At 51.3% G+C, this 24,469-nt stretch overlaps 1 protein-coding gene across 1 annotated transcript in view; it reads right to left on the reverse strand.

The window, feature by feature from the left end:
- The window catches only part of SYCP2 (synaptonemal complex protein 2), a 4,998,961-nt gene that overhangs the window by 628,987 nt on the left and 4,345,505 nt on the right, over positions 1-24,469 (reverse strand). The window contains exon 40 of the mRNA XM_085615168.1: positions 18,090-18,184. Coding sequence (XP_085471294.1) covers positions 18,090-18,184 — 95 coding nt within the window. The remainder of the gene's footprint in view (positions 1-18,089; positions 18,185-24,469) is intronic.

Here is a 24,469-nt window from a genome sequence, read left to right on the forward strand (position 1 = left end):
TGAGATATCTCATCTCCATCTGCCAGGTGTACTGCTGCAGCTTATGGAAGTAGCAGGTGGGACAAAATATAGTTTTAACCACCAGTAGTATGAATGAATATAATGTATGTCATTCTACATATCATGGGCTTGAGACACGGTTCAGCCAGTTAACGCAGTATGTATTTAACAGTGCACATTTATTCTTGTGGAGTGCTATTGGGAGAAAGGTTAACTGTAGATATATATTATAAGAGTTTGCATCTTAGGTTATGGACATAGGCAGGGTATGGTGGGTGGAAGTCAGCAAATCAAATCAAAAAGAAGTTTCACCAACCTAGCAGGAAGGAGTAAGATTACAACCCACAGCCTACATTACCTGTTGGAAGCATTAAATAAAGTAAAATGCTTTCTTTCATTAACAAGTCTGTGAATGGTATCAGTCTGTCATGTCCATTGCTCGGATGCAGAGTACCGAGGGTAATGAGTTACTAGCATGATAGAGAAATGCAAGTTTGAGCTTTCAGCAATTGTATAGCTAGAAATTTCGTAGGTGGGCAGGTAAAAAGGACAATCCTCGGAACAACATGTGAGGGTCTTGAGTGCCTTAAACTGGCAGCAAGTGGGTCAGGTCTAATAGGAGATTGGTCAATGCTGTGTCTGGCCTACTTGAGAGCTAGTGATCATACACAAGCACAACCTGGCAAGCTCACTAAGCTCCTGTCTAATTAAGAGTACTGAGATCATGGTGATTTTGAGGTGATTGGCCCTGGTAGCCCTGTACAAAAGGAGACTCTTATGCCGCAGGCATACTCCGCTTTATCTTTGTTTCCCAGGGCCTGCGTTGGCTGAACAGCGGTGGAACGAGAATCTTATATTTCAGTGGATAAGGTAGTGCAGTGGGAGACACCTAAAGTTTTATTGGCTAGAAGCTTCACAGTCAAGCGGGGACCAGGGACAATCCCATGAAAACATAGGTAAATACTTAAAATTGGTACTGTCATCAAAACTGTGCTATTTGTTTCACTGGCACACCATAACGAGGGCAGGCATTGCTACCTGCACACTTACTGGCTCTCGATATATGCAGCCACCTTGATACACTGATGTAGGAAAGTAGGATCTGCTTTCATGGTTAGCCCCACTTTTTGACTGGTGCCAGTGTGCTTTGACTGCAGTTTGCTGGGATCCTGCTAATAAGGACCCCAGCTTCTGTGCTCTCTCTTCCAAAATGGTTTTGGTAAGTACTTAGCACCTCCACAATGGCTACTGGTGTACCCTTATAAGTCCCTAGTACATGGTACTGAGGTACCCAGGGCATAGGTACATCAGGGCTCTCCCATTGGCTGACGCATTGGTTGTGCCACCCATGGGCGTCAACTTCAACTCCGGCTACTGGCCTGTCAAGGCAGCCTGTGTGTGCTGGTGCTTTTACCTCTCACAACAGATATAAGTTTCCTTATATCTGAGGTCACTACACTTAAAACCTATAAGTCACCCCTATGGGAGGCCCTTCAGTCCTGAGGGCATGGTGCTTGGTTATAAGTGTGAGGGTGGCCCTGCATGAGCAGGACACCCCTAAAAGTGAACATCAGTCATTACAAGATGCCTCACTATTTAATGGCTGTGCGGAACCTGGTCATGTTTGGTATCAAACATGTTGGAATCATATCCAAACACCAATTCTGGTGTTGGAAGTATGATCCCATTTTTTGTTTAAATCTTTTTATTGACATTTCTTTTTACTTTGGAACAATATCAATAATGCAATGACATCATACATATTAGCAATATTAGGGCAATGCAGATGATGGTACAGCTTTCCATTAAGCTTTAGCAGATTGCGAATGTGGAAGTATGGATTGTTTTTTAAAAGGTTGTACTGCGTTAACAATAAAGGCCTTGGTGAGACGTTATGGTACACAACGTATCTATGTTCTGAACATGATGCATCACGTATTTGAACTGTGGAAGAGGGATACAACAAAATGAGGACAAAGTAATCAAATCAGGGATGGGGTGATCGTCTGAGACCTGTTGCCTGGTGTGTTGACATGTATAATCCCTGCCGCATGTAAATGGTGAAACCGTATGATGCAGGGAGATAGACTATGCTAGTGGGACTCTGTCCTTCCATGGTCTCTGTGTGTACACTCTAAGAAACCGAGCATTGGTTTGCCTGGTGCCCTGGAATCTCTTGAGATTCCTCTGCCGATGCCTCTAGGCCCTGTAGGTCTGATACTATAGTCTCCCAGCTACTGGCCAGGGGAAACTTGCGAAGACCCAACATGTCTTCCCTATGCAAGGCTACTCCTTCCGCCCTAGCCCAGTTGAGCAGTGAACGGTGCCTGGCTATTGCGCAGGGGGCTATCGGGGATTTTCATGGTTTTGCTGTAACTAGGCCTAAGTCTAGAAATCGTGAGGTAGCTCTGTTTTTCTTATTACTACTAAAGAGATGTAATATATATGCCTCCCTGCAATTGGCTAGTGTAGTTGCTACGTTAGCCCAATATTCACCTAGAGTGGGGCAATGCCATAACATGTGCAGTAAGTCTATGTCAGGTAGGCAGCAACTGGGGTAAGCTGCATCAGTGAGATGAAAATACTTATTAATCTGGGCTGGGGCGAGGTATGCCTGGTGCAGTATGAAAAATGGAATAAGCTTAAAGAACATGTTACTTACCTTCGGTAACGATATATCTGTAAGAAACATTAGTTAGTTAGGGCCCGATTCACAGAACTAACTTAAGACAAAATCCTAAACTTACTACTTTTGGTATTCACAGAAGTTAGGATTTTGTCTTAAGTTTGTCTTAAGACATAAGACAGACTTAAGACAGACTTAAGACAGACTTAAGACAGACTTAAGTTAGTATTTTGTCTTAAGTTCTGTGAATCGGCCCCTTAGATTCCTTACCTTAGAATATCCCTAGGCGTCAGGCTGGATCCGGAAAGATTTTTCGTCAGCAGTACCCTTGCGTGTCGGTAGGCGTCATCTGCGACTCCGCGTCCGTCGTCGGCGTCGTGATCGCCGGGATGACGTCGTCGGAGTTATTAGACGTCACCCTTGCGCGCTGACGTCAGTTCTGTACATAGCTTTCCGTGCCAGCAATGCAGAGCCATGCAAGAAACCGACACTGGTGCCATGAAACTAGGGCCCTGAAAGGGATGACCTTAACCCTAGATGTCAGTTCGCAGAACGGGCAGGATGTGTGAGGCGGTAAGGAATCTAACTAACGAACAAGTTACTTACCTTCGGTAACGATGTATCTGTAAGAAACATTAGTTAGTTAGATTCCTCACCTTAGAATATCCCCAGGCGTCAGACTGGATCCGGAAGATGTTTCGTCAGCAATACCCCTTGCGCGTCGCTAGGCGTCGTCTGCGGCTCCGCGTCCGTCGTCGGCGTCGTGCGCCGGAATGACGTCGTCGGAGTACTTAGACGCCGCCCTCGCGCGCTGACGTCAGTTCTTGTACATAGCTTTCCGCGCCAGGAACGCAGAGCCATGCAAAGACCGACACTGGTGCCAAAAATAAAATCTAGGGGCCTGAAAAGGATAACCTTAACCCTAGATGTCAGTTCGCAGAACGGGGAGGATGGGTGGGTCGGTGAGGAATCTAACTAACTAATGTTTCTTACAGATACATCGTTACCGAAGGTAAGTAACTTGTTCATCTGAAAGAAACACGTTAGTTAGATTCCTCACCTTAGAATAGATACCCAAGCAATACCATCCCCGGTGGTGGGTCTGCGAACCAAGATCACACCAGAAAGTCCTGGAGGACAGAACGGCCAAAGAAGCCATCCCTCCAGACTTGGCTGTCAAGGCAATAATGCCTGGCAAACGTGTGTAGCGAAGCCCACATCGCCGCCTGACAGATGTCCTGCAAAGGGACACCCCGTCCCAAAGCAGTAGTAGCCGCTGTGGCCCGAGTAGAATGGGCGCGCAGCCCAACAGGAGGGTCCTTTTTTGCCAAGGAATAACAAAGTTTGATGCACAAAACGACCCACCGAGAGATGGTCCGTTTGTGCACAGCTTTCCCCTTCTTAGCACCCACGTATCCAACGAAAAGTTGGTCGTCCACCCGGACCTGCTTTGTGCGGTCCAGATAAAAGGAGAGCGCACGTTTTGGGTCCAGGCGGTGGAGCCTCTCTTCCTCTTTGGAAGGATGCGGAGGCGGAAAGAAGGTGGGCAAGGTGACAGACTGCCCAAGATGAAAGGGGGTCACCACTCTCGGAAGAAAGGAGGGACGAGGCCGAAGGACAACCTTGTCCGGATGAACAGAGAGAAAAGGAGGCTTTGATGATAAAGCCTGGAGCTCACTCACCCGTCTAGACGAGGTGATGGCTACCAGAAAAGCAGTCTTAAGCGTCAGCAGACGAAGAGGACAATTATGAAGAGGCTCAAAGGGAGCACACATTAGAAATGTGAGAACACGGTTCAAGTCCCACTGAGGCATTACAAAAGGGACAGGAGGGAACGTGTGAGTAATGCCTTTTAGAAAGCGTGTAACTACAGGGGACTTGAAAAGAGAAGGCTGATCAGGAAGCCGCAAGAAGGCAGAGATGGCAGCAAGATAACCTTTCAAGGTGCCCAGGGCAGAGCCCTGCCGGGCCAAAGAAAGAAGAAAGAGGAGAACCTCAGAAAGAGGGGCGGAAAGGGGATCCACAGCCTTTGCTGTGCACCATGCCACAAATTTGTTCCACCGGCAGGCGTATACCGTCTTTGTGGAGGGATGCCTGGCTGCCAGAATGATATCACAGACTTCAGGAGGCAAGTCAAATGGCATCAACTGCCGCCGCTCAATCTCCACGCATGGAGGTGGAGGCTGGACAGGTTCGGGTGTAGGACCGTCCCCTGCTGCTGCGACAGAAGATCCTCCCGAAGGGGCAGACGTGTCGGAGGATCGGTCAACATACTGAGTAGCTCGGGATACCAGTACCTTCGTGCCCAATCCGGAGCCACCAAGATGACTTGGGCCCGGTCGCGCCTGATCTTCTTCAGCACTCTGGGCAGAAGTGGTATAGGCGGAAAGGCGTACAACAGACCGCGACTCCACTCGTGACGAAAAGCGTTGCCGAGCGAGTGCCGCCTTGGAAATTCCAACGCGCAGAACTGCTGACATTGCGCGTTCTCTTCGGTGGCGAATAGATCTAACCAAGGCTCTCCCCACTGCTGAAAGAGACCTTGCGCCACTTCGGAGTTCAGACGCCATTCGTGATCCATCATGCACCGGCGGCTGAGTTCGTCTGCTCTGGCGTTCAGAGAGCCCGCCAGATGTTGAACCACTAGGGTGACGCCCTGGTGTTCCAGCCATGTCCAGAGGCGCAGAGCCTCCTGACAAAGGGTCCATGACCCCACCCCGCCCTGTTTGTTGCAATACCACATGGCGGTGGTGTTGTCCGTGAACACCTGCACGACACTTCCCCTGACAGAGAGAAGGAAGGCTTTCAGTGCAAGTCGGATCGCTCTCAACTCCAACAGGTTGATGTGGAGACGAGACTCCGCCGGAGACCAGAGGCCTCTGATCTCCGCCTCTCCCATATGGCCACCCCATCCCAGGAGGAACGCATCCGTCACTACGACATGCTCCGGTTGGGGAAGGGAGAGGCTCTTGCCCTCGACCCAATCGCGGTCCGTGAGCCACCACTGCAACTGCTGTGCAGTGCCCTCCGAGATCAAGACATGGTCGGACAGGTTGCCGTGATGCTGGGCCCACTGAAACTTCAGGTCCCACTGCAGAGCCCGCATGCGCCGCCTGGCGTGATGAACTAGTAGGATGCAGGAGGCCATCAGCCCCAGAAGCCGCAACACTAGCCTGACCGAAACCCAGGATAGAGGCCGAAAGATGGGAATCAGGGCCTGAATATCCCGGACCCGCTGTTCCGGTGGATAGACCCGGAACTACGCCGAATCGAGAACCGCTCCGATGAAGAGGAGCTTCTGAGAGGGACTCAGGTGTGACTTCGGCACGTTGATGGAAAATCCCAGCAAATGCAGGAGATCCGCCGTAGTCTGGAGGTGGGAGACGACTGCCTGGGGCGAGCCCGCCTTCAACAACCAGTCGTCGAGATAGTGGAAGACTGGAACACCTGATCTGCGCAGATGAGCTGCGACCACCGCCATCACTTTCGTGAACACCCGAGGGGCACTGGTGAGGCCGAAGGGGAGCACGGTAAACTGAAAGTGCTCTTGACCCACCGTGAACCACAGGTAACGCCGGTGGGCCGGCAGGACGGGGATGTGGAAATATGCGTCCTGCAAGTCCAACGCTACCATCCAGTCTCCCGGGTCTAGGGCAGCTAGAACCTGAGCCAAAGTTAACATCTTGAACCTTTCCTTCCGGAGGAAGGCATTGACGTTCCGGAGGTCCAAGATAGGGCGGAGGCCCCCTTTGCCCTTCTTGGGAACCAGAAAGTAGTGGGAATAACAACCACGACCTACTTCTGGGCTCGGAATGCGCTCGACGGCACCCTTGGCCAAGAGGGCCGAAACTTCCTCGTGGAGAAGATTCAAATGATCCCCCGAGATACGGTGGTGCTGCGGTGGCATGGCTGGAGGGGTCGTCTCGAAGGGGAGGGAGTAGCCCCTTCGGACGATTTGCAGCACCCACCTGTCCGATGTGATGGACCGCCAGTGGAGCAGGTGATGGCGAACTCTGCCGCCCACTGGCGTGGAATGGGCCTGAAAGCTCGGACTAGGAAGGCTTTGAGGCGGATGCTGCCGGGGTGGATGTGGGCTGACCTCGTCGTCCTCCAGAACCGCCTCGGCGGAAACCACGTCCGCGACCGCGCGCAGGTTGGTTCTGCGGCTGGTGGCTAGGTGTACGTGAGGAGGCACCCCTTCCTTGGCCACGAAAGGGGCGAAAGGCAGAAGTTTGCGACCGCGGGGCCGAGAGGCCCAAGGACTTGGCCGTAGCCCGGGAGTCCTTAAAGCGATTCAGCGCACTGTCCGCTTTCTCGCCAAAAAGGCGAGTGCCATCAAAGGGCATGTCCATGAGGGTGCTCTGGACATCACCCGAAAAGGACGTGGACCGCAGCCAGGCGTGACGTCTAAGCGCCACTGTGGTATAAATTGCCCTACCCAGCGAGTCCGTAGTGTCAAGCCCACATCGGATAGCATGTCGTGCTGCATCCATCCCATCGGCCAGAGCCTGGGTAAGTCGTGTCTGGACCTCCTCCGGACACAGGGGCAGCACGTCCTCCACCGTATCCCACAGAGAGTGGGAATAACGGTCCAAGAGACAGGCGGTGTTCAAGGACCGCAGGCCCAAACTAAGGGAGGAGAACAGCTTTTTGCCAAACTGTTCCAGTCTCTTGGAATCCCGGTCCGGCGGGGCGGTCGGGAAGGAGGATTGGGAGGTAGAGGCCTGGATAACCAGGCTCTCAGGGGTAGGGTGTTGGGACAGAAAACTGGGGTCGCCCGGAGCAGGGCGGTGGCGCCTGGCGACGTTCCTGTCCACAGGAGGGACTGTGGAGGGCTTGTACCAGGTGCCCTGCAGAACGTCAATGAGGGCCTCATTGAATTGCAGCAGAGGCTCAGTGGAGCTTGCTGCAGACTGAAGCACCTCAGTGAGGACGTTAGTCCTCACAGCCACGGCAGGCAGCTCGAGCCCAAGGGCTGCGGCCGCCTTGCGCAGCACCACAGAGAAAGCAGCACCCTCCTCCGAAGCCACAGTCGGAGGAGAGATGAATCCAGTGTCTGGTGAGGTATCCAGACCACTGGCCTCCCCCAGTTCGTCTGCCCAGTCCTGAGACAGTTGAGCCTGAACGGCCATAGGGTCATCGGACCCCTCCCAGACGTCCCCGTCATCCGATTCCTGGTAAACAGGAAGAAGGATCGGAGCCGGACGATAGACATAATGTGTCTCTAACAGCGCCGTACGCGGCGTCCATCGACGCCGTAACGGCGCCGGATCTGGAGCGGGGCTGAACTGGGGCTCGACGCCGAGCGGAGCCGGCCTCGGAGGTGGTACCGGTGTCGACGCCGGCGGAGGAGGCGTGACAAGGTCGACCGGCGTCGGCGGGGACTCGGGAACGGGTCCCTCGGGCACTTGCGGCGTCGAGGCCGGAGTCGTCGACCGCGCCGGGGCCGGAGCCGCCGGCAGGCAAGGTTGCCCAGTCGGGTCCGCGGGGACCGAAGGCGCGCCAGCGGGCGTCGACGGCGGAGCCAGGTTCCTCATGGCCGAGAGGAAGGCACTGACTTCCGCCGGCGGTGCATCAGTCCCAGGGACTGGCGGGTATGGGGACTTGCGCGGCGCCTGCAGCTCCGCTGGAGCCGCGGGGTGGAACCACCCTGACCCTCGACCGAGTCGCGCGACCGGCGAGGGGAGTCCGAAGAGCGGTATCGCCTCTTGGACTTCTTGGAGTGCTTCGACTTACCCGAAGACTTGGAGCCAGACGATCGATGATGACGTCGGCTGCGGCTCCGCGACCGATCCTTGGACCTCCTTCTGGACCGGGATCGAGAGGGGCGCGGAGCCGAGTGGCGAAGCTCGAGAAGCTTACGGGACCGCTCCCGTCTAGCCTTCGAGGTCAGGGCCTTGCAGTCCGAACACGACTCCGCGTCGTGGTCGAGGCCCAAGCAGTAAAGGCACCGGCGGTGATGGTCCGTAACCGACATCAAGCGGTTGCAGTCAGCACAGGCTTTAAAACCAGGCATCCTACCGGCACCGGAGTCGAGACAAGATCAAAAAGGATCAAAAAAGTTAGTCAAAAAAGACTAAAAGGGGTAGCTCTCCCGGATCTGCGCTTACTGGCGCGGAAAAAAGAAGAACTGACGTCAGCGCGCGAGGGCGGCGTCTAAGTACTCCGACGACGTCATTACGGCGCACGACGCCGACGACGGACGCGGAGCCGCAGACGACGCCTAGCGACGCGCAAGGGGTATTGCTGCCAAAAAATCTTCCGGATCCAGTCTGACGCCTGGGGATATTCTAAGGTGAGGAATCTAACTAACGTGTTTCTTTCAGATTAATGTTTCTTACAGATATATCGTTACCGAAGGTAAGTAACTTGTTCATCTGAAAGAAACACGTTAGTTAGATTCCTTACCTTAGAATAGATACCCCAGCAATACCAACCCAGGTGGAGGATCTGCGAACCAAGATCACACGAGGAAGTCCTGGAGAACGGAACAGCCAAAGAAGCCGTCTCTCCGGACTTGGCTGTCCAGGCAGTAATGTTTGGCAAACGTGTGCAGCGAGGCCCACGTTGCTGCCTGACAAATGTCCTGCAGAGAGACTCCCAGTCCCAAGGCAGTAGTAGCCGCTGTGGCCCGAGTGGAATGGGCCCTCAGCCCCACAGGAGGATCCTTCTTAGCCAAGGAATAACAGGCCTTAATGCACAAAACCACCCACCAAGAGATGGTCCGCTTGTGCACTGCCCGCCCCTTCTTCGCGCCCACGTAGCCAACGAAGAGTTGGTCGTCCACCCGGAACTGTTTTGTACGCTCCAGAGAGAAGGAGAGCACACGTTTTGGGTCCAGACGGTGGAGCCTCTCCTCTTTCGAGGGATGCGGAGGCGGAAAGAAGGTGGGCAATGTAACAGACTGGCCGATGTGAAAAGCAGTAACCACCTTAGGAAGATAAGAAGGACGAGTCCTTAGAACAACTTTGTCCGGATGGACAGAGAGTAAAGGAGGTTTCGAAGAAAGAGCCTGGAGTTCACATAATCTTCTGGCAGAAGTGATGGCAACCAGGAAAGCAGTCTTGAGAGTCAGAAGACGAAGAGGACAGTTATGGAGAGGTTCAAAAGGAGCGCATATCAGATAGGTTAACACCAGATTCAAGTCCCACTGAGGCATTACGAAGGGGACAGGAGGAAACATGTGAGTAATGCCTTTTAAGAATCTAGCAACAACAGGGGGCTTGAAAAGAGAAGGCTGATCAGGAAGCCGTAAGAAGGCAGAAACAGCTGAAAGATATCCCTTGATGGTGCCCAGAGCCCTGCTGGGCCAGGGAAAGACGAAAGAGGCGAACCTCAGAAAGAGGGGCGGAAAGGGAATCTACAGCCTTTGCTGTGCACCATGCCACAAATTTGTTCCACCTGCAGGCGTATACCATTTTAGTGGAGGGTCGCCTGGCTGCCAGAATGACATCACAGACTTCAGGAGGCAAGTCAAATGGCATCAACTGCCGCCGCTCAATCTCCACGAATGGAGGTGGAGGCTGGACAGGTTCGGGTGGAGGACCGCCTCCTGCTGCTGCGACAGAAGGTCCTCCTGAAGAGGCAGACGAATCAGAGGATCGATTGACAGACAGAGTAGCTCAGGATACCAGTCTCTTCGTGCCCAATCCAGAGCCACAAGGATGACTTGGGCCCGGTCGCGCCTGATCTTCTTCAGCATCCTGGGCAGAAGTGGTATAGGCGAAAAGGCGTACAACAGACCGTAACTCCAGTCGCGACGAAAAGCGTCTCTGAGCGAGTGCTGCCTTGGAAACTCCAACGCGCAGAACTGATGACATTGCGCGTTCTCTTCGGTGGAGAATAGATCTAACCAAGGCTCTCCTCATTGCCGAAAGAGGCCTTGCGCCACGTCCGAGTTCAGACGCCATTCGTGATCCATCATGAACCGGCGGCTGAGTTCGTCGGCCCTGGCGTTCAGAGAGCCCGCCAGGTGTTGAACCACCAGGGAGATGCCCTGATGTTCCAGCCATGTCCAGAGGGGCAGAGCCTCCTGACAAAGGGTCCACGACCCCACCCCGCCCTGTTTGTTGCAATACCACATGGCGGTGGTGTTGTCTGTGAACACCTGCACTACACTTCCCCGGACAGAGGGAAGGAATGCCTTCAGTGCAAGCCGGATCGCCCGCAGCTCCAGAAGGTTGATATGGAGCGGAACTCGGCCGGAGACCAGAGGCCTCTGATCTCCGCCTCTCCCATGTGGCCTCCCCCCCCATCCCAGGAGGGACGCATCCGTCACCATCACTTGCTCCGGTTGGGGTAGGGAGAGAGATCTGCCACTGACCCAATCGCAGTCCGTGAGCCACCACTGCAGCTGTCTTGCTGTGCCCTCCGAGATCAGGACGTGGTCAGACAGGTTGCCCTGATGTTAAGCCCACTGGAACTTCAGGTCCAACTGCAGAGCCCGCATCCGCCACCTGGCGTGATGTACCAGCAGGATGCAGGAGGCCATCAGACCCAGCAGCCGCAGGACCATCCTGACCGAAACTCGGGATAAAGGCTGAAAGATCGGAATCCGAGCCTGAATATCCCGATCCCACTGTTCGGGAGGATAGACCCGAAACTGCGCTGAGTCCAGAACCACTCCGATGAAAAGCAGCTTCTGGGAGGGACTCAGATGTGACTTCGGCACGTTGATGGTGAACTCCAGCAAATGCAGGAGGTCGGCCGTAGTCTGGAGGTGGGAGACGACTGCCTGGGGCGAGCCCACTTTCAACAACCAGTCGTCGAGATAGGGGAAGACTGGAAAACCTAATCTGTGCAGATGAGCTGTGACCACCGCCATCACTTTCGTGAACACCCGAGGGGCACTGGTGAGGTCGAAGGGGAGCATGGTAAACTGAAAGTGCTCGTGGCCTACCATGAACCGCAGGTAACGCCGGTGGGCCGGCAGGACGGGGATGTGGAATACGCGTCCTTCAAGTCCAACGTTACCATCCAGTCTCCAGGGTCTAGGGCAGCCAGAACCTGAGCCAAAGTGAGCATCTTGAACTTCTCCTTCCGGAGGAAGGCGTTGATGCTCCTGAGGTCCAAGATAGGGCGTAGGCCCCCTTTGCCCTTCTTAGGAACCAGAAAGTAGTGAGAGTAACAACCCCGTCCTACTTCTGGGCCAGGAACGCGCTCGATGGTGCCCTTGGCCAAGAGGGCCGTAACTTCCTCCTGAAGAAGTTGCAAGTGATCCCCTGACATGCAGTGGTACTGCGGTGGCATGGCTGGAGGGGTCGCCTCGAAGGGGAGGGAGTAGCCTCTTCGGACGATTTGCAGCACCCACCTGTCTGACGTGATGGTAGGCCAGTGGAGCAGGTGATGGCGAACTCTGCCTCCCATTGGCGGGGAATGGTCCTGAAAGGTCGGACTAGGAAGGCTTTGAAGAAGATGCTGCGGGAGCAGATGTGGACTGACCGGCTCTCTGTCCCACTGCTCCGCCATGGCAGAATCCACATCCGCGACTGCATTGGGGCTGGTTCTGCAACCTGTGGCTAGACGGACATCCGGGGGCGCCCCTCCCTTGGCCACGAAAGGGGCGAAAAGCGGAAGTTTGCAGGCGCAGGCCGATAGGCCCAAGGACTTGGCCGTAGCCCTGGAGTCCTTAAAGCGCTCCAACGCACTGTCTGCTTTGTCGCCAAAAAGGCAACGGCCATCGAAGGGCATGTCCATGAGGGTGCTCTGGACATCCCTGAAAAATTTGTGGACCTCAGCCAGGCGTGACGACGAATCGCCACAGTCGTCGCAATCGCTCTACCTAGCGAGTCTGTGGTGTCAAGTCCACACCAAATGGAGTATCGTACTGCATCCCGCCCCTCAGCAAAAGCATGGGCGAGCCAAGTCCGTGCCTCCTCCGGACACTGGGGCAGCCTGTCCACCACCGTATCCCACAGGAGTGGGTATAACAGTCCAAAAGGCACGCGGAATTGATGGACTGCAACCCCAAACTGAGGGAGGAAAACAGTTTCTTCCCAAACTGCTCCAACCTTTTGGATTCCCGTCCGGAGGAGCGGACGGGAAGGCGGTCTGGGACGTAGAGGCCTGGATAACCAGACTCTCATGGGTGGGGTGTACTGACAGAAAGCTGGGGTCTCCCGGAGCAGGGCGGTGGCACCGGGCCACGTTCCGGTCCACAGGAGTGACTGTGGAGAGCTTGGACCAAGTGCCCATCAGAACGTCAGTGAGGGCCTCATTGAACTGCAGTAGAGGCTCCCAAGAGCTTACTGGCGGTTGAAGCACCTCAGTGAGGAGGTTAGTCCTCACGGCCACTGCAGGGAGCTCCAGGTGAAGAGCCTCGGCAGCCCTGCGCAGTACCACAGAATAAGTCGCACCCTCCTCCATAGCCACGGAAGGAGAAGAGATGAAACCAGTGTCAAGTGAAGTGTCGAGACCACTGGCATCCCCCAGCTCGTCTGCCCAGTCCTGACTTAACTGGCACTGCTGTGCCAGAGGGTCCTCAGACCCCTCCCAGTCCTCCCCTTCATCCGTCTCCTGGTATTCAGGTAGAAAGGACGGAGTCGGGTGGTAGATGAAATGCTCATCCATCGGCGCCGGAGGCGGCGCCGTTCCGACGCCGGACCCGGACCGGGGCTGAAACTGGGGATGGCGTCGTCCGGAGACGGCACCGGGGGCGGCACCATAGGGGTCGGCGCCGGCGGAGGGGTCGTAAGGTTGACCGGCATCGACCGGGATCCAGGCCTGGATCCCACGGGGACCTGCGGCATCGGGACAGAAGTCGACGACTGCGCCGGGGCCGGGGCCGGGGCCGCCAGCTCGCTGGGCCTCCCAGGCAGACCTGCGGGGCCCGAAGGCGCGAAGCGAGACTCCTCATGGCCACGATGAAGTCTAGAACATGGAGCCGACTGCCGGATCTCGAGGAGCTTGCGGGACCGCTCCCGCCTAGCCTTCGAGGTCAAGGCCCGGCAGTCGGGGTACGACTTGTCATCATGGTCGGCCCCAAGGTAGTAGAGACACCGACTGTGGGGGTCGGTTACCGACATCAGGCGGTGACAGGCGTCACACGGCTTGAACCCGGGCATCCCTACCAGCACCAAGAGTCGAGGTCGACTCGAAAGAATAGACCAAAAAAGTCCAAAAAGTTAGTCAAAAAGTGACTAAGGGGTATGCTCTTCCCGGATCTGTGCTTACTGGTGCAGAAAAAAGAAGAACTGACGTCAGGGCGCAAGGGCGGCGTCTAAGTACTCCGACGACGTCATCCAGGCGATCACGACGCCGACGATGAACGCTGAGTCGCAGACGATGCCTACCGACGCGCAAGGGTACTGCTGACGAAAAATCTTCCGGATCCAGCCTGGGGATATTCTTTCAGGTTTTGTGTATTGGGCTGGGGTGGGGGCGCGTTTCAGTGCCTCCAGACTGCATTGAAGGGCACATTTAGCGCCCTCCTTGCATACTCCAGTTTGACCAAGTTCAGAAACCCTTGGTTGCCGCTCTGGTGCAAAACAGGACAAAGAACAGGGGAGTATCCTACCCTCTGTCCAGGTCCTCCTCTGGGAGGTACCCCTGAGTTGTTTCAACCCTTTTCCATGGGTATTTAAGATCTCCCCTGTGGGCGGGTCCTCAGATTCATTGTAGAACAAGACTCACCTCTGGAACCAAGATACTCTTTGACCATCTGGACACTTCAACTTCATTGGACTTCGACTGGAACCAAGACTGCATCAAGGAAGACTCCAGCTGCTCCTGGTCTCACTGTCCTTCAAGTGTTCTTCCTTGTCTGTGTTTCACTAAGGTTCTCCAGAAGACCTGTGGGCATCAAGGACATTTGAAGAAATCTCCCTTGGAGTGAAGGGGTCACTCCCCTGCATCTGCAGGCACTGCAACGAAGCTGACTGGTCTGCTTCTCCTGTCGCCCTATGGACTTCCCAAGGCTCAGCAAAACAGGTAGTGGTTCTGTGGCTCTCCAGAGACCTGACCTGTCTTTCCAGCAATTGTAGACAGTAACCCTTGTCGGAGCTGCTGGGACCAAACCCCTGTTCACCGCATTGACTTGCCATTGCCAAGGCTTGTTGGCTCTTCACTCCAGAGGTCTTCGGGCTACAAGAAGCTCCAACCTCCAGCAACTCATCCCTTGAAGATCAGCATCCTCACTGCATCCTTTGTACTGTGGGTCTCCATCTTTGGTGAGCTGCCTGAGGTCCTCTTGCGACTCCTGTGCCTTCGGCCTGTGGGTCGTCTCGAGGATCTTATTCTGCTTTGGTGGGCTCCCCTGCTTGCTCCAGGCCTGCTCTGACTTCCCTACACTTGGTGAGTCATGGCATCTTTTTGTTCTCCACATCAGTTGAGGCTACCAAGGCTTGTTGGTTCTCCTGCCGGACAGCGACCACCTAGGCACCGACATCCGACGTGGGGTAACTCGTGCATGGCTTCTGATCTTCCTCAGTGTCACTTAGTCCCCAAATTTGCAGTGGCAAGGTCCTCATGAACTCTCCGGAGCACCCTGTCAAGGGTGGGCATTGTGCTTCCGTGCTTCCTGGTCACCTCTGAGTGGCATAGACTCTGCCCCCTTAGAGACTTCTCAAGAGGCCTTTTTTCTAAAGTCTTCCATTGTCGTCTACGGCAGGTTCCTACGTCACTTCACCCCTATGCACCCGGTTCCTTGGTGCAGGTAACTTGGTTCCTGGAGCATCCAGGTGTGGGGTGGCTCTCCAACCTTCCGTTCCCAAAAGGGTTTCTCCAGGGTCCTCTGGGAAGGGTCCTTCTTCTTTAAAACTGCAACTGTGACTTCTCCATAGACTTCCATTGGGCAAGCAGCTGTGTTTCCACTCTGCACATAGCCTCTGTGGGGTTCCTAGGTACTTACCTTGGGTGGTTGCTTGTTCTCCCAGCTCCTCTGAATTGTCTGGTCCAAGTCCCGTCCTTCCTTGGAGTTTGCATTCCACTTTCTTAGTATATGGTTTGGTCTCCCCCTGGAGACCAGTGTATATTTGTGCTACTTACCTGATTCCTTTGAAGTTTTTTCATGTGTGCTATTGATATCTCCAGCTAGGAGATGTGTTAGTGATTGTGTTGTGTAATAAATAGACTTATTTTTTATAAACACTGTGTGGGTCTTTTTCATCTAATATACACTGTTGATTATATGTGGTAAAACAAGCTGCTTTACACTCTTTCAAGATAAACCTGAAGAATGCTCTCCACAGCTACAACTTTGAGAGCGTTCTATGGTTATCAAAGACCACTAAATTCACCATAAGGGTTACCTGGACTAGTACAAGGTGCATCACTCCTTAGAGTGTACACCATATACTAAGCCAGCCTCCTACAATTGATACACTGTCATAGGGAGTTTGTTTGAAAAAAAATAATAATGACACCCACACCATGGGAGTTCTTTCCCATACGGTGTGGGGTCAGTTTTCTATTGTCCCACACTACTAGGTTATACCTAGCAGTGACGAACAGTAAATAAAAGCCATCTAGTTGCCTTCTCTAAAAAGGGGGCCAATCAGATTGCTTACCTTTGACTGCCCCTACTCCCTCAAGCCGTTGGAGGAATATTTAAGCTGACAGAATACATTTTACTCCGTCGGAGTAAACCTGACGGTCCACTCACCTCTAAATTGGGAGAGTGGACCAAAAGTATAGTAGAAAGGTTACTTTGCCACCATTGTGGCAGAGTACCCTCTCTGACAAACTAAATGAGCCCTTTCGTTTCCACACTCACGATGGACTGCTTAGTCATCCCAGTTTCCGTAGTGCTGAATGGTGATGCTGATGGTTCTGGGCAGCAACAATGGCAACAGCAGAAGGGCACACGCCTGAGAGGACACAAGCACATTTAACCACTTCTGTGGCAAAGATGATATCAGTGCTCAGAACTAGCAGTTCTTAAAATTAATGTTGTTGTACATTATTATTTTACTTTTGCAGTTCACTGAAAAACTGATTCGAATTTTCTATTTCGTGGAGCAAACAGCAGATCACCATAATTGGGACAAGATGTTGTCAAAGGTCAGGATGCCTCAAACTTACATAGCAGTATTTTATATCAAACGCTTACTGTCTTCTTAGTTCAATGAATTATGCTGATTGTAGATAGTAAACTGCATTTTTCTGAGAAGAAATTATTGTTCAGAGCTCCGGATCGAAACTGGTCTCTTAACTCTACTTCAGCATGCTGTAGCCAACTTGAGAAACATCAATCTTTTATCGAGTATCCTTTGAAATTGTTGCTTTGTTGCTATGGTGGTGTTTTTAAAAGCATTCCAAAGCACTCATGCCAATTTATCTTGCTGAAGCTGTGAGTGTGTAGGTATGGAATGAAGTATTTACAGCTTCTAATAAATATTGATACCCAGGTGCAGTAAATATCTCATAGATGGAGCTGACATTCGGAAAAAAGGGAAATACAAGTGGGAAAAGCTACTTATAGCATTTTTATCCACATGTATCAGATCTTTACCCGTATTTCCCACTGTAAATTTCAGCAGGTTTCTGTGGATACTGCTGAGGATGAAGAATTTACCGTATTACTCATAATTCTGATCACTGTCCGAACGCCTATTTAGGCAGAGATTGAAATTTAGTGTGTCACTCATATTCAGGGTCCATGGATTGCACATGTATACACATTGCGAATTTGCCCTACTAAGAGCTTGATTACGAGTAGGTCCTGTCTGATGCAATATTTATCAAACTTAGTAAAAATCTGACAAAAGGTGTTCGGAAATGATCAGGTGCGCTAATTATCACCTATTCTGACTTTTTGGGCACTACCGTGAGGATTTTGGTACTCAAAGTACTAAAATCCCCATGTTCCCTTAAACATTTGACCTTTTACTCATGTTGAACTCTGGCAGGTTTAGCCTCCCGAAATTTAAGGAAGGGTGCACACTGTATCGCACCTGGTAATGGCCTGTCACCACTAATAACTGCGATGCCAACGCTCACAGGTGTCACAGGACCACCTATGGTTGATTGCCTGCTATCTGTGCCGAGGAGGAGCTCATAGGCATTGACCGAATCTCCAAGATAGTGACACCTCCTCGTTGCTGCAGTGCAATGTTTAATCTCTTAGAGATGAACAGATTCTTGCTAACCACTCTGATACCCCAAAGATCGCACGTTCTGAAAATGATCTTTGGAGTGAACTTAAATATTCTTTTAGAGCAGTGAGGATGCAAGGTGTTATGGGGACATGTAACCTTAGTTTGTCCCTCAGGTACATCATTCCTAGAACCCCAGCAAAGCAAGGAGATTCGCCCCTTTGCATCTTTATACAGCCGACTGAATATGTATGCATCACACAAAGCAAAATATAGTATATAGGCCTAGCAGCAATATATCTTGTTTCTACATAGAGAATAGCTTTCCAAACACAATGTTTCACAGCATGCACCCAAAACGATACAAGGTTAATTAAACAGGAATGCATGAAACACATTTTTAAGATCAGAAAAATGTGCGTATGACAAACCTGCATTCTCGAATCTGAAAGCTCATTGAGGTCATATGTTGCTGAGTTGATTGCAAAGATTGTTTCGCAAAATGATCCATTTTTCTGGAACGATTCTAGACAAAAATGTTGTAAAATATTTTTTACTTTAATGTTGTTTTGTCTTCATATGGATTTTCATATGTTACAATGGCCATATTCTCAACACTGAAATAAATTTGTTTCTACATTTGCACAGTTTCAAAGTAGACTGAGACATTGGAATGCCAAAATTAATTAAAATAAGCACTTCATTTTATTTGGTTTTTTCGCTTTTGGTAATTCCATCAGCACTAGAAAAATCGTCGAAGTATCTGTTGTTACATACAGATGGATTTTAAAATGGTGTCAGGTATCTTTAAAATGTTCAAAGATTAATACATACGGAGCATTTTCACCTCTGTGCATATGCTAAAATAGGCAAGGGCCCACAAAAACCAAGCTGCTCACCTGCAAAATGTTCTCCTGAACAGTGTTTCTTCTAAAGCCTCACAAAAAGAAATATAAAGTGCCAGAGAGTGACTGTAGGAAGCTGGCTTTCTATATAGAGCACTAAAACGAAGTGCACTGTGTAGAGTCCGGTGGATCCCGAATTGGCTTACATCGGCTAAAGAACATGAGCAGTTAGGCTTATCAGAGGGTAGTGCTAAGCATTTATTGTACTCACAGAGGCAATAAGTGAGACACACTCAAAGAATAAATCCGAGACCAAATCAGAAAAATAACACTTCTTTTTATATATGTTGTAAAATCAAGAACTTAGTTCAAAAGTAAGCACTGTTTTTGTTATCAATCTCAACAGGTAAGTAAATGTTTCAAAGTCGTTCGCCACTATGCACAATACAATACTATGGAAGAAAAAGTCATATATGCATAATGGTAAGTACAGTCGGTTTCAGGGGTTCACTTTCTGGGATTCGGAGAGTGGTGGGCAAAGGTCCAAAATACTACAAGCAGTTTGCCAGGAACTGCCCAAGTTTTAGCTAGGAGCAGGGTTCTGGTGAGGTTGGTAGCTGTGCGCTACAGAGAATGGGGGATACCTAGAAACCGGCAGCACAGGGGGTCTTGGGGGCAAGTCAGATATTTCCCAAATGGGGGGGGCGGGTCGCATGGGGTCTTGGAGCAAGGGGGCACAGCCGGTTCTTCGGTACCCAGGCCGGGCGTCTCGGGTGCAGAGTGGCTAGGTCAGCTGTGTTGGGTGTGCAAAGTTGATACTCGCAGTTAGGTACAAACAGCTGGCAGAGGCAAAATCAGGACAGCTGGGCCACTAACAAAGTGGGTCTCAGTGAGGCTGCTGTCCCTCAACGACTGCTTTGCCATGGTGCAGTGGGAATCGGGTCTGGACTCTCATTGTTGGTGTTTGGTGCAAGGTGTCCAGTACCCCGTGGATTGCAGCTGCACGGATCCGGTGGATCCTGGTTTCTTCACACTAAGTGGGGAGACAGGTCTGACATTCCAGAGCATGGGTATCTCTTCCTGGTCATCTGCGAGATTGGTCGGTGAATTGCAAGGTGGTGGACCGGACTCTGCTTGTCGGGGCCTGTGAACTGGTGGGGAGTAGCTCCTCTACTCCAAGGCAGACTGTAGGCGATTTTCGAAGTGCTGGCAGGATACCAAAGGCTGCAGTATATCACCAGCTTGCAGGACGAGTCACTCTGTCTCGATGGTCGAGAGAGTTGCGAGTAGGCAGGGTTTTGTGTCAGAAGTTCACAGCTTCTTCTGTAGTTCTCTCCAGACAGGGACTCTTCTTCATCCTTCTTCTCTTGATCCAACAAATCTGAGTTCTTGGGTTCAAGGGTGCCACCTTAATACTTAATTTAAGGGTACTAAGTAGAGTGACAGGTAGTAGCCAAAAGGCTGATTACCTTTGGAGTGTCTATACCCTCTATATGGCCACTTTCTGTGGGAAGTGGTCATAACGCTGACCCTAAGAGGCAAATTCTGTCCAAAAAAGGATAGAGGAATCTGAAATGGTGGTGTCCACATCAGCTATTCCACCTTAGGGGTTCTGCTGGCCTATGCGGGACACACCTCATAATCTTACTCATTTTCTGCCTGTCCTGCTATTGTATTCCGCTTTAGGTGTCCGTTTATAGGTTTTCATGAAACATGTACTTATATAGGCACAATTCGCATTGCCCTTATATAGGCATAAGATTCCAGTCCTTATTTAGGCATTAGCCATGCTATCCAAATACAGGCATGGTCACCTACATCCGTCCACCCCAACATCACAACGAGTTCTTAGAAACCAGACCCTTAAGCTCTTGGAAGTTTCCCTTAGCACAGGATTATTGATTTCTCCGAGAAATCATTTATTATGCATGAACCGCTATTCCTTAAGGGTTCATTCCTGAAGTCTTCCTCTGCCCGACTTTACGTCAATGCTAACATTCCAAGGCACCTACCAGGTATAAATATACCTTCCCTTGCCCAAGCAAGTAGGAGGAGACCTCGACTTTAGAGTAGCCCGTGTCCCGGCCTGACGCACTGACAAGAGACGCTGTCATCCCTGCTCGCAGAGAATCCAGCTTTCAGTGTTCTGACTCCCTTCACGGGGTGTTAGAGTTCGAGACCCGGAAAGAGATTCCCACCTCTCTCATTCTGAAGGTATGGAGCTGACTAGAACCTAGTGGGGCTCTTGGCATATCAGACTTAGCATACCATACTATGGTATACCAGACTATAGCATACAGCACCTACTTCTTACCTTGTACTCCACTTAGGTTAGGTACACTGGGGTAGAACTAGTTAGAGAAGCATCTCATGAGTACTCGCATTTTTAGCTTATGTTATTTATGTATATGAATATATGTATCATAGCTAAAAGATAATGCTAGCGCAGTATTATTTCTTTCTACTCCTTACGCTGTACATAATATATCTCGCATACTGTCTTGTGATTGTAACAGCTCATTTCTCTTACACGAGAAACAAGACTGTTCAATAAATCCTTTTAATGAAACGCCTGTCTATTCTTTCTGTGTAACTCTGAAGAAACTAAGCAGGTGCGGTTAGCTGAGTGAAACTTTTATCTATTGTTTCCACGATTCTGAGAGTGTTCCGATTCTAAAGGGAAACAAAGTTGTCATGTTTATGCAGTTGCCAGAAACTACTCCCTTCTTGTTTACAAGGAGTTTCTAGTGACCTCTGAGTTAGCTGGCACAAATTAATTAAGTTTAATATACTCGATAGGGACATACTGACCTCAGTCCAATGCCAAATCTATAGGGTATATTATTCCAATGCGCAGTGCCTATTAGGGAAATAGGAACTACACTACATGGCGCCCAATGTTTGGTAAGACACTAATTTAACGCTAGATACTGAGTAACTCAGTAGTGCTTTTCTCGGAGACCCTTACTCACATACTCCATAAGACGTCTGGAGTGGGTATATATATATACACAATAAGGTGTTGGGGAAATCTCCCCGTACCTGAAGGGTTTGAGAGGGTTCTCAGTTGGAGTATGAAATCCGTAGGCAGAATTTAAATCACAAAAAATACCCCAATGAACTAGCTCGTGGTCAATAGTGCTGGTTAACTAATTATAAAAAAAGGGGGAGGGGAAGTGTAGGAAGGTGGAATCTAACTATATGGTTGCCCCCACTTTTTTCCTGGTGTTTTGCTGGTTTATGACTTAATTGGACAGGGATCCTGCTATTCAGGGCCCCAGTCTATCTGCTTTCTCTGTAAAATGGTTTGCATGTACATTAGGTACATATCTAATTGGATTCTGGAGTGCCTTATAAGCCCCTAGTATATGGTACTCTATGTACCTAGGGCATAGGTACCTCAGAGGCCTACCAGGGCTGCAATATATATTAAGCCACCCCTGGGAAGTACTCCAAAATGGCACCACAGGTCTGCTACTGCAGCCTGGGAAAGTCTGTGCTTGCACCCCTTACAGGCAGATGTGTATTGGGGCTGAGCGTGAGCACTCTGGTGCTTCGAAGTCCTGCACTGGGGGCACGTTTGGTGTCCCTGTGCATAGTCCAGTTCAAACCGGTTGCAGGGGCTACCTGCCCCTGCTCTGGCGCAAAACTGGACAAAGGAAATGGGTGTAACCACCTCTCTTTCCAAGCCCACCCATAGGTGGGGCCTTAGAGTTAGTCCATCACCTAAACTTACTATAAGTATAGGAATCCAGTCCCTAGGACTTTAGATTATCCTGGACGAACCTCTGCTACATATATCCCGGACCTTCGACTTTCTATCACAACTAGAAGACAGAAGAAATCTCCCTTGGGGCCAAGGAGTGACTCCCCTTCTTGGCAGGCACAAAAGAAGCAACTGACCGGTCTGCATCGCTGAAGCTCCCACCAGACGCCGAAGTCTTTGCATCACCAGAGGTAGATTTCCAGACTTCCCCGAGGCTACCCTGAGTCTACAGCAAAGCTGAGGCCCGTGGCTATCGTGGGTGACGTGGAACCGTGACCCCTGGACACCGTGATCTTTTGCAGCAACAACATCTTCTTGGGCTTCCTCGAAGTTGTGCTTTGGGCTCCAAGTAGCCCCAGCCTTGAGCACCTCCTGCACCGAAGATTGCTGGCCTCCACTCCACGACTGACCCGTGGGCCAGTTTCAAGTGCGACCGCTTGAGGCTCCTTCGGGATCACTAGCCCGTTTGCTAGCAGGTCCCCACAAAGGCAACTCCTTTTCTGCTTGGGCTTTCCTGGTTGCTGCAGACGTGCCCTTATTTACCCTGGCTGGGTGAGTCCCTCAGACCTTGCTGGTTTGCACCTCAGTCCTTTCTCTGAATTCCTGTGACTTGCCGTTGCCAAGGCTTGTTGGGTCCATTCTGGTCGCCGACACCGCAGCACTCAACAGACTTTGTGGTACAGCTCGAATCTGGCTCGTGGACTTCGTTGACGCCTCCTGGACCTCGTGGCTGAAGAGTCAAGACACCCATCAACTCACCTGAAGCACCCGACATCTGTGGGCATTGGTCCATCCTGCCCTTGGTCACTGGCTAGTGACCCAGACTCTGTCCCTTCTGCTTTCAGGTTCCTTCCATCCTAGATCCAGGCTTGGATCTCTTCGGACACTTTTCCTCTTCACGGCAGCAGCAGTTCTTTGCAGGCTTCAATTGTAATCGACGACGCGACCCGACACCAAAAGACACCTATGCACCCGGCTTCCCTGGGTGAGGTAACTCGAGTACTCCGGTGCTCCCGTGGGTGCTAGCCCTAGTACTTCTTAAGTCCAAATGGGTTTGGTCCTGACTCGATTACAAGTGTCCCTAATCTTTAAATTTCCAACCGCGACATTGCCCATAGAAGATAACGGGAACCCGCAGTTGTGTTCTCACACTGCATACAGTCCCCATGGGTACCCTGTGTCACTACCTTGGGTGGTTCCTTGGGGTCCCAGCGATTCTACAGACTCTAGGCCTTGTGTCTAGTTCAGTCGATGTTCTTATACCACTTTTTTGGCATATGGTTTGGTACGCCCCTAGGGCCCAAACGTTTATTTGTGCTATTACTGATGATTGCTATCTTGTAACTTAAGTACTTCAAACTCCAGTCTCATAAAGAGACTAGAGGGGTGTGTGTTAACCTAAATACATATATTTTAAATATATACCTGGTGTGGTTGTCCTTTCATTTGATCATTCAAGAGATTATAGACTGGTAAAGCAAGCTGCTTTACATTCCTTCAAGACTTAGCCTGAAGGCTGCTCTCCATAGCTACCACTAGGATAGCTTTCAATAAAGGTTGTCTTTAACCTATCACCATAAGAGGTTGTTTGGACTGATACAAGGTGCCCACTAGAACTAATGGGCAGCATATATCAGGCCACCTTCTCACATAAGCGCCCTGCAAGTCCAACGCTACCATCCAATCTTGCTGGTCTAGGGCAGACAAGACCTGAGCAAGTGTGAGCATCTTGAACTTCTCCTTCCGGAGGAAGCGATTGACGTTCTGAAGGTCTAAGATAGGACGCAGACTCTTGTCCTTCTTGGGGACCAGAAAGTAATGGGAATCACAACCACAACCTACTTCAGGCCCAGGGACGAGCTCGATTCCCCCCTTGGCCAAGAGGGCCATGACTTCCTGCTGAAAAAGCGCAAGAAGGTCCCCCGACATGCGGTGGTATTGGGGTGGCATGGCTGGAAGGGGAGTCTCGAAGGGGAGGGAGTAGCCCCTTCGGACAATTTGCAGCACCCACTTGTCCGATGTGATGTTGCACCAGTGGCGGAGATGATGGCGAATTCTGCCGCCCACTGGCTTTTGATGGGCCTGAAAGGTCGGACTAGGAAGGCTTTGCAGTGGATGCTGCGGGGGTGGAGGTGGACTGATCCGCCTGCTGGCCCCCAGAACCGCCTCGACGGTTCCCACGTCCGTGGCCGCGCTGAAA

The sequence above is a fragment of the Triturus cristatus genome, chromosome 7, assembly GCF_964204655.1.
Source record: "Triturus cristatus chromosome 7, aTriCri1.1, whole genome shotgun sequence".
NCBI classification, from domain to species: Eukaryota; Metazoa; Chordata; class Amphibia; order Caudata; family Salamandridae; genus Triturus; species Triturus cristatus.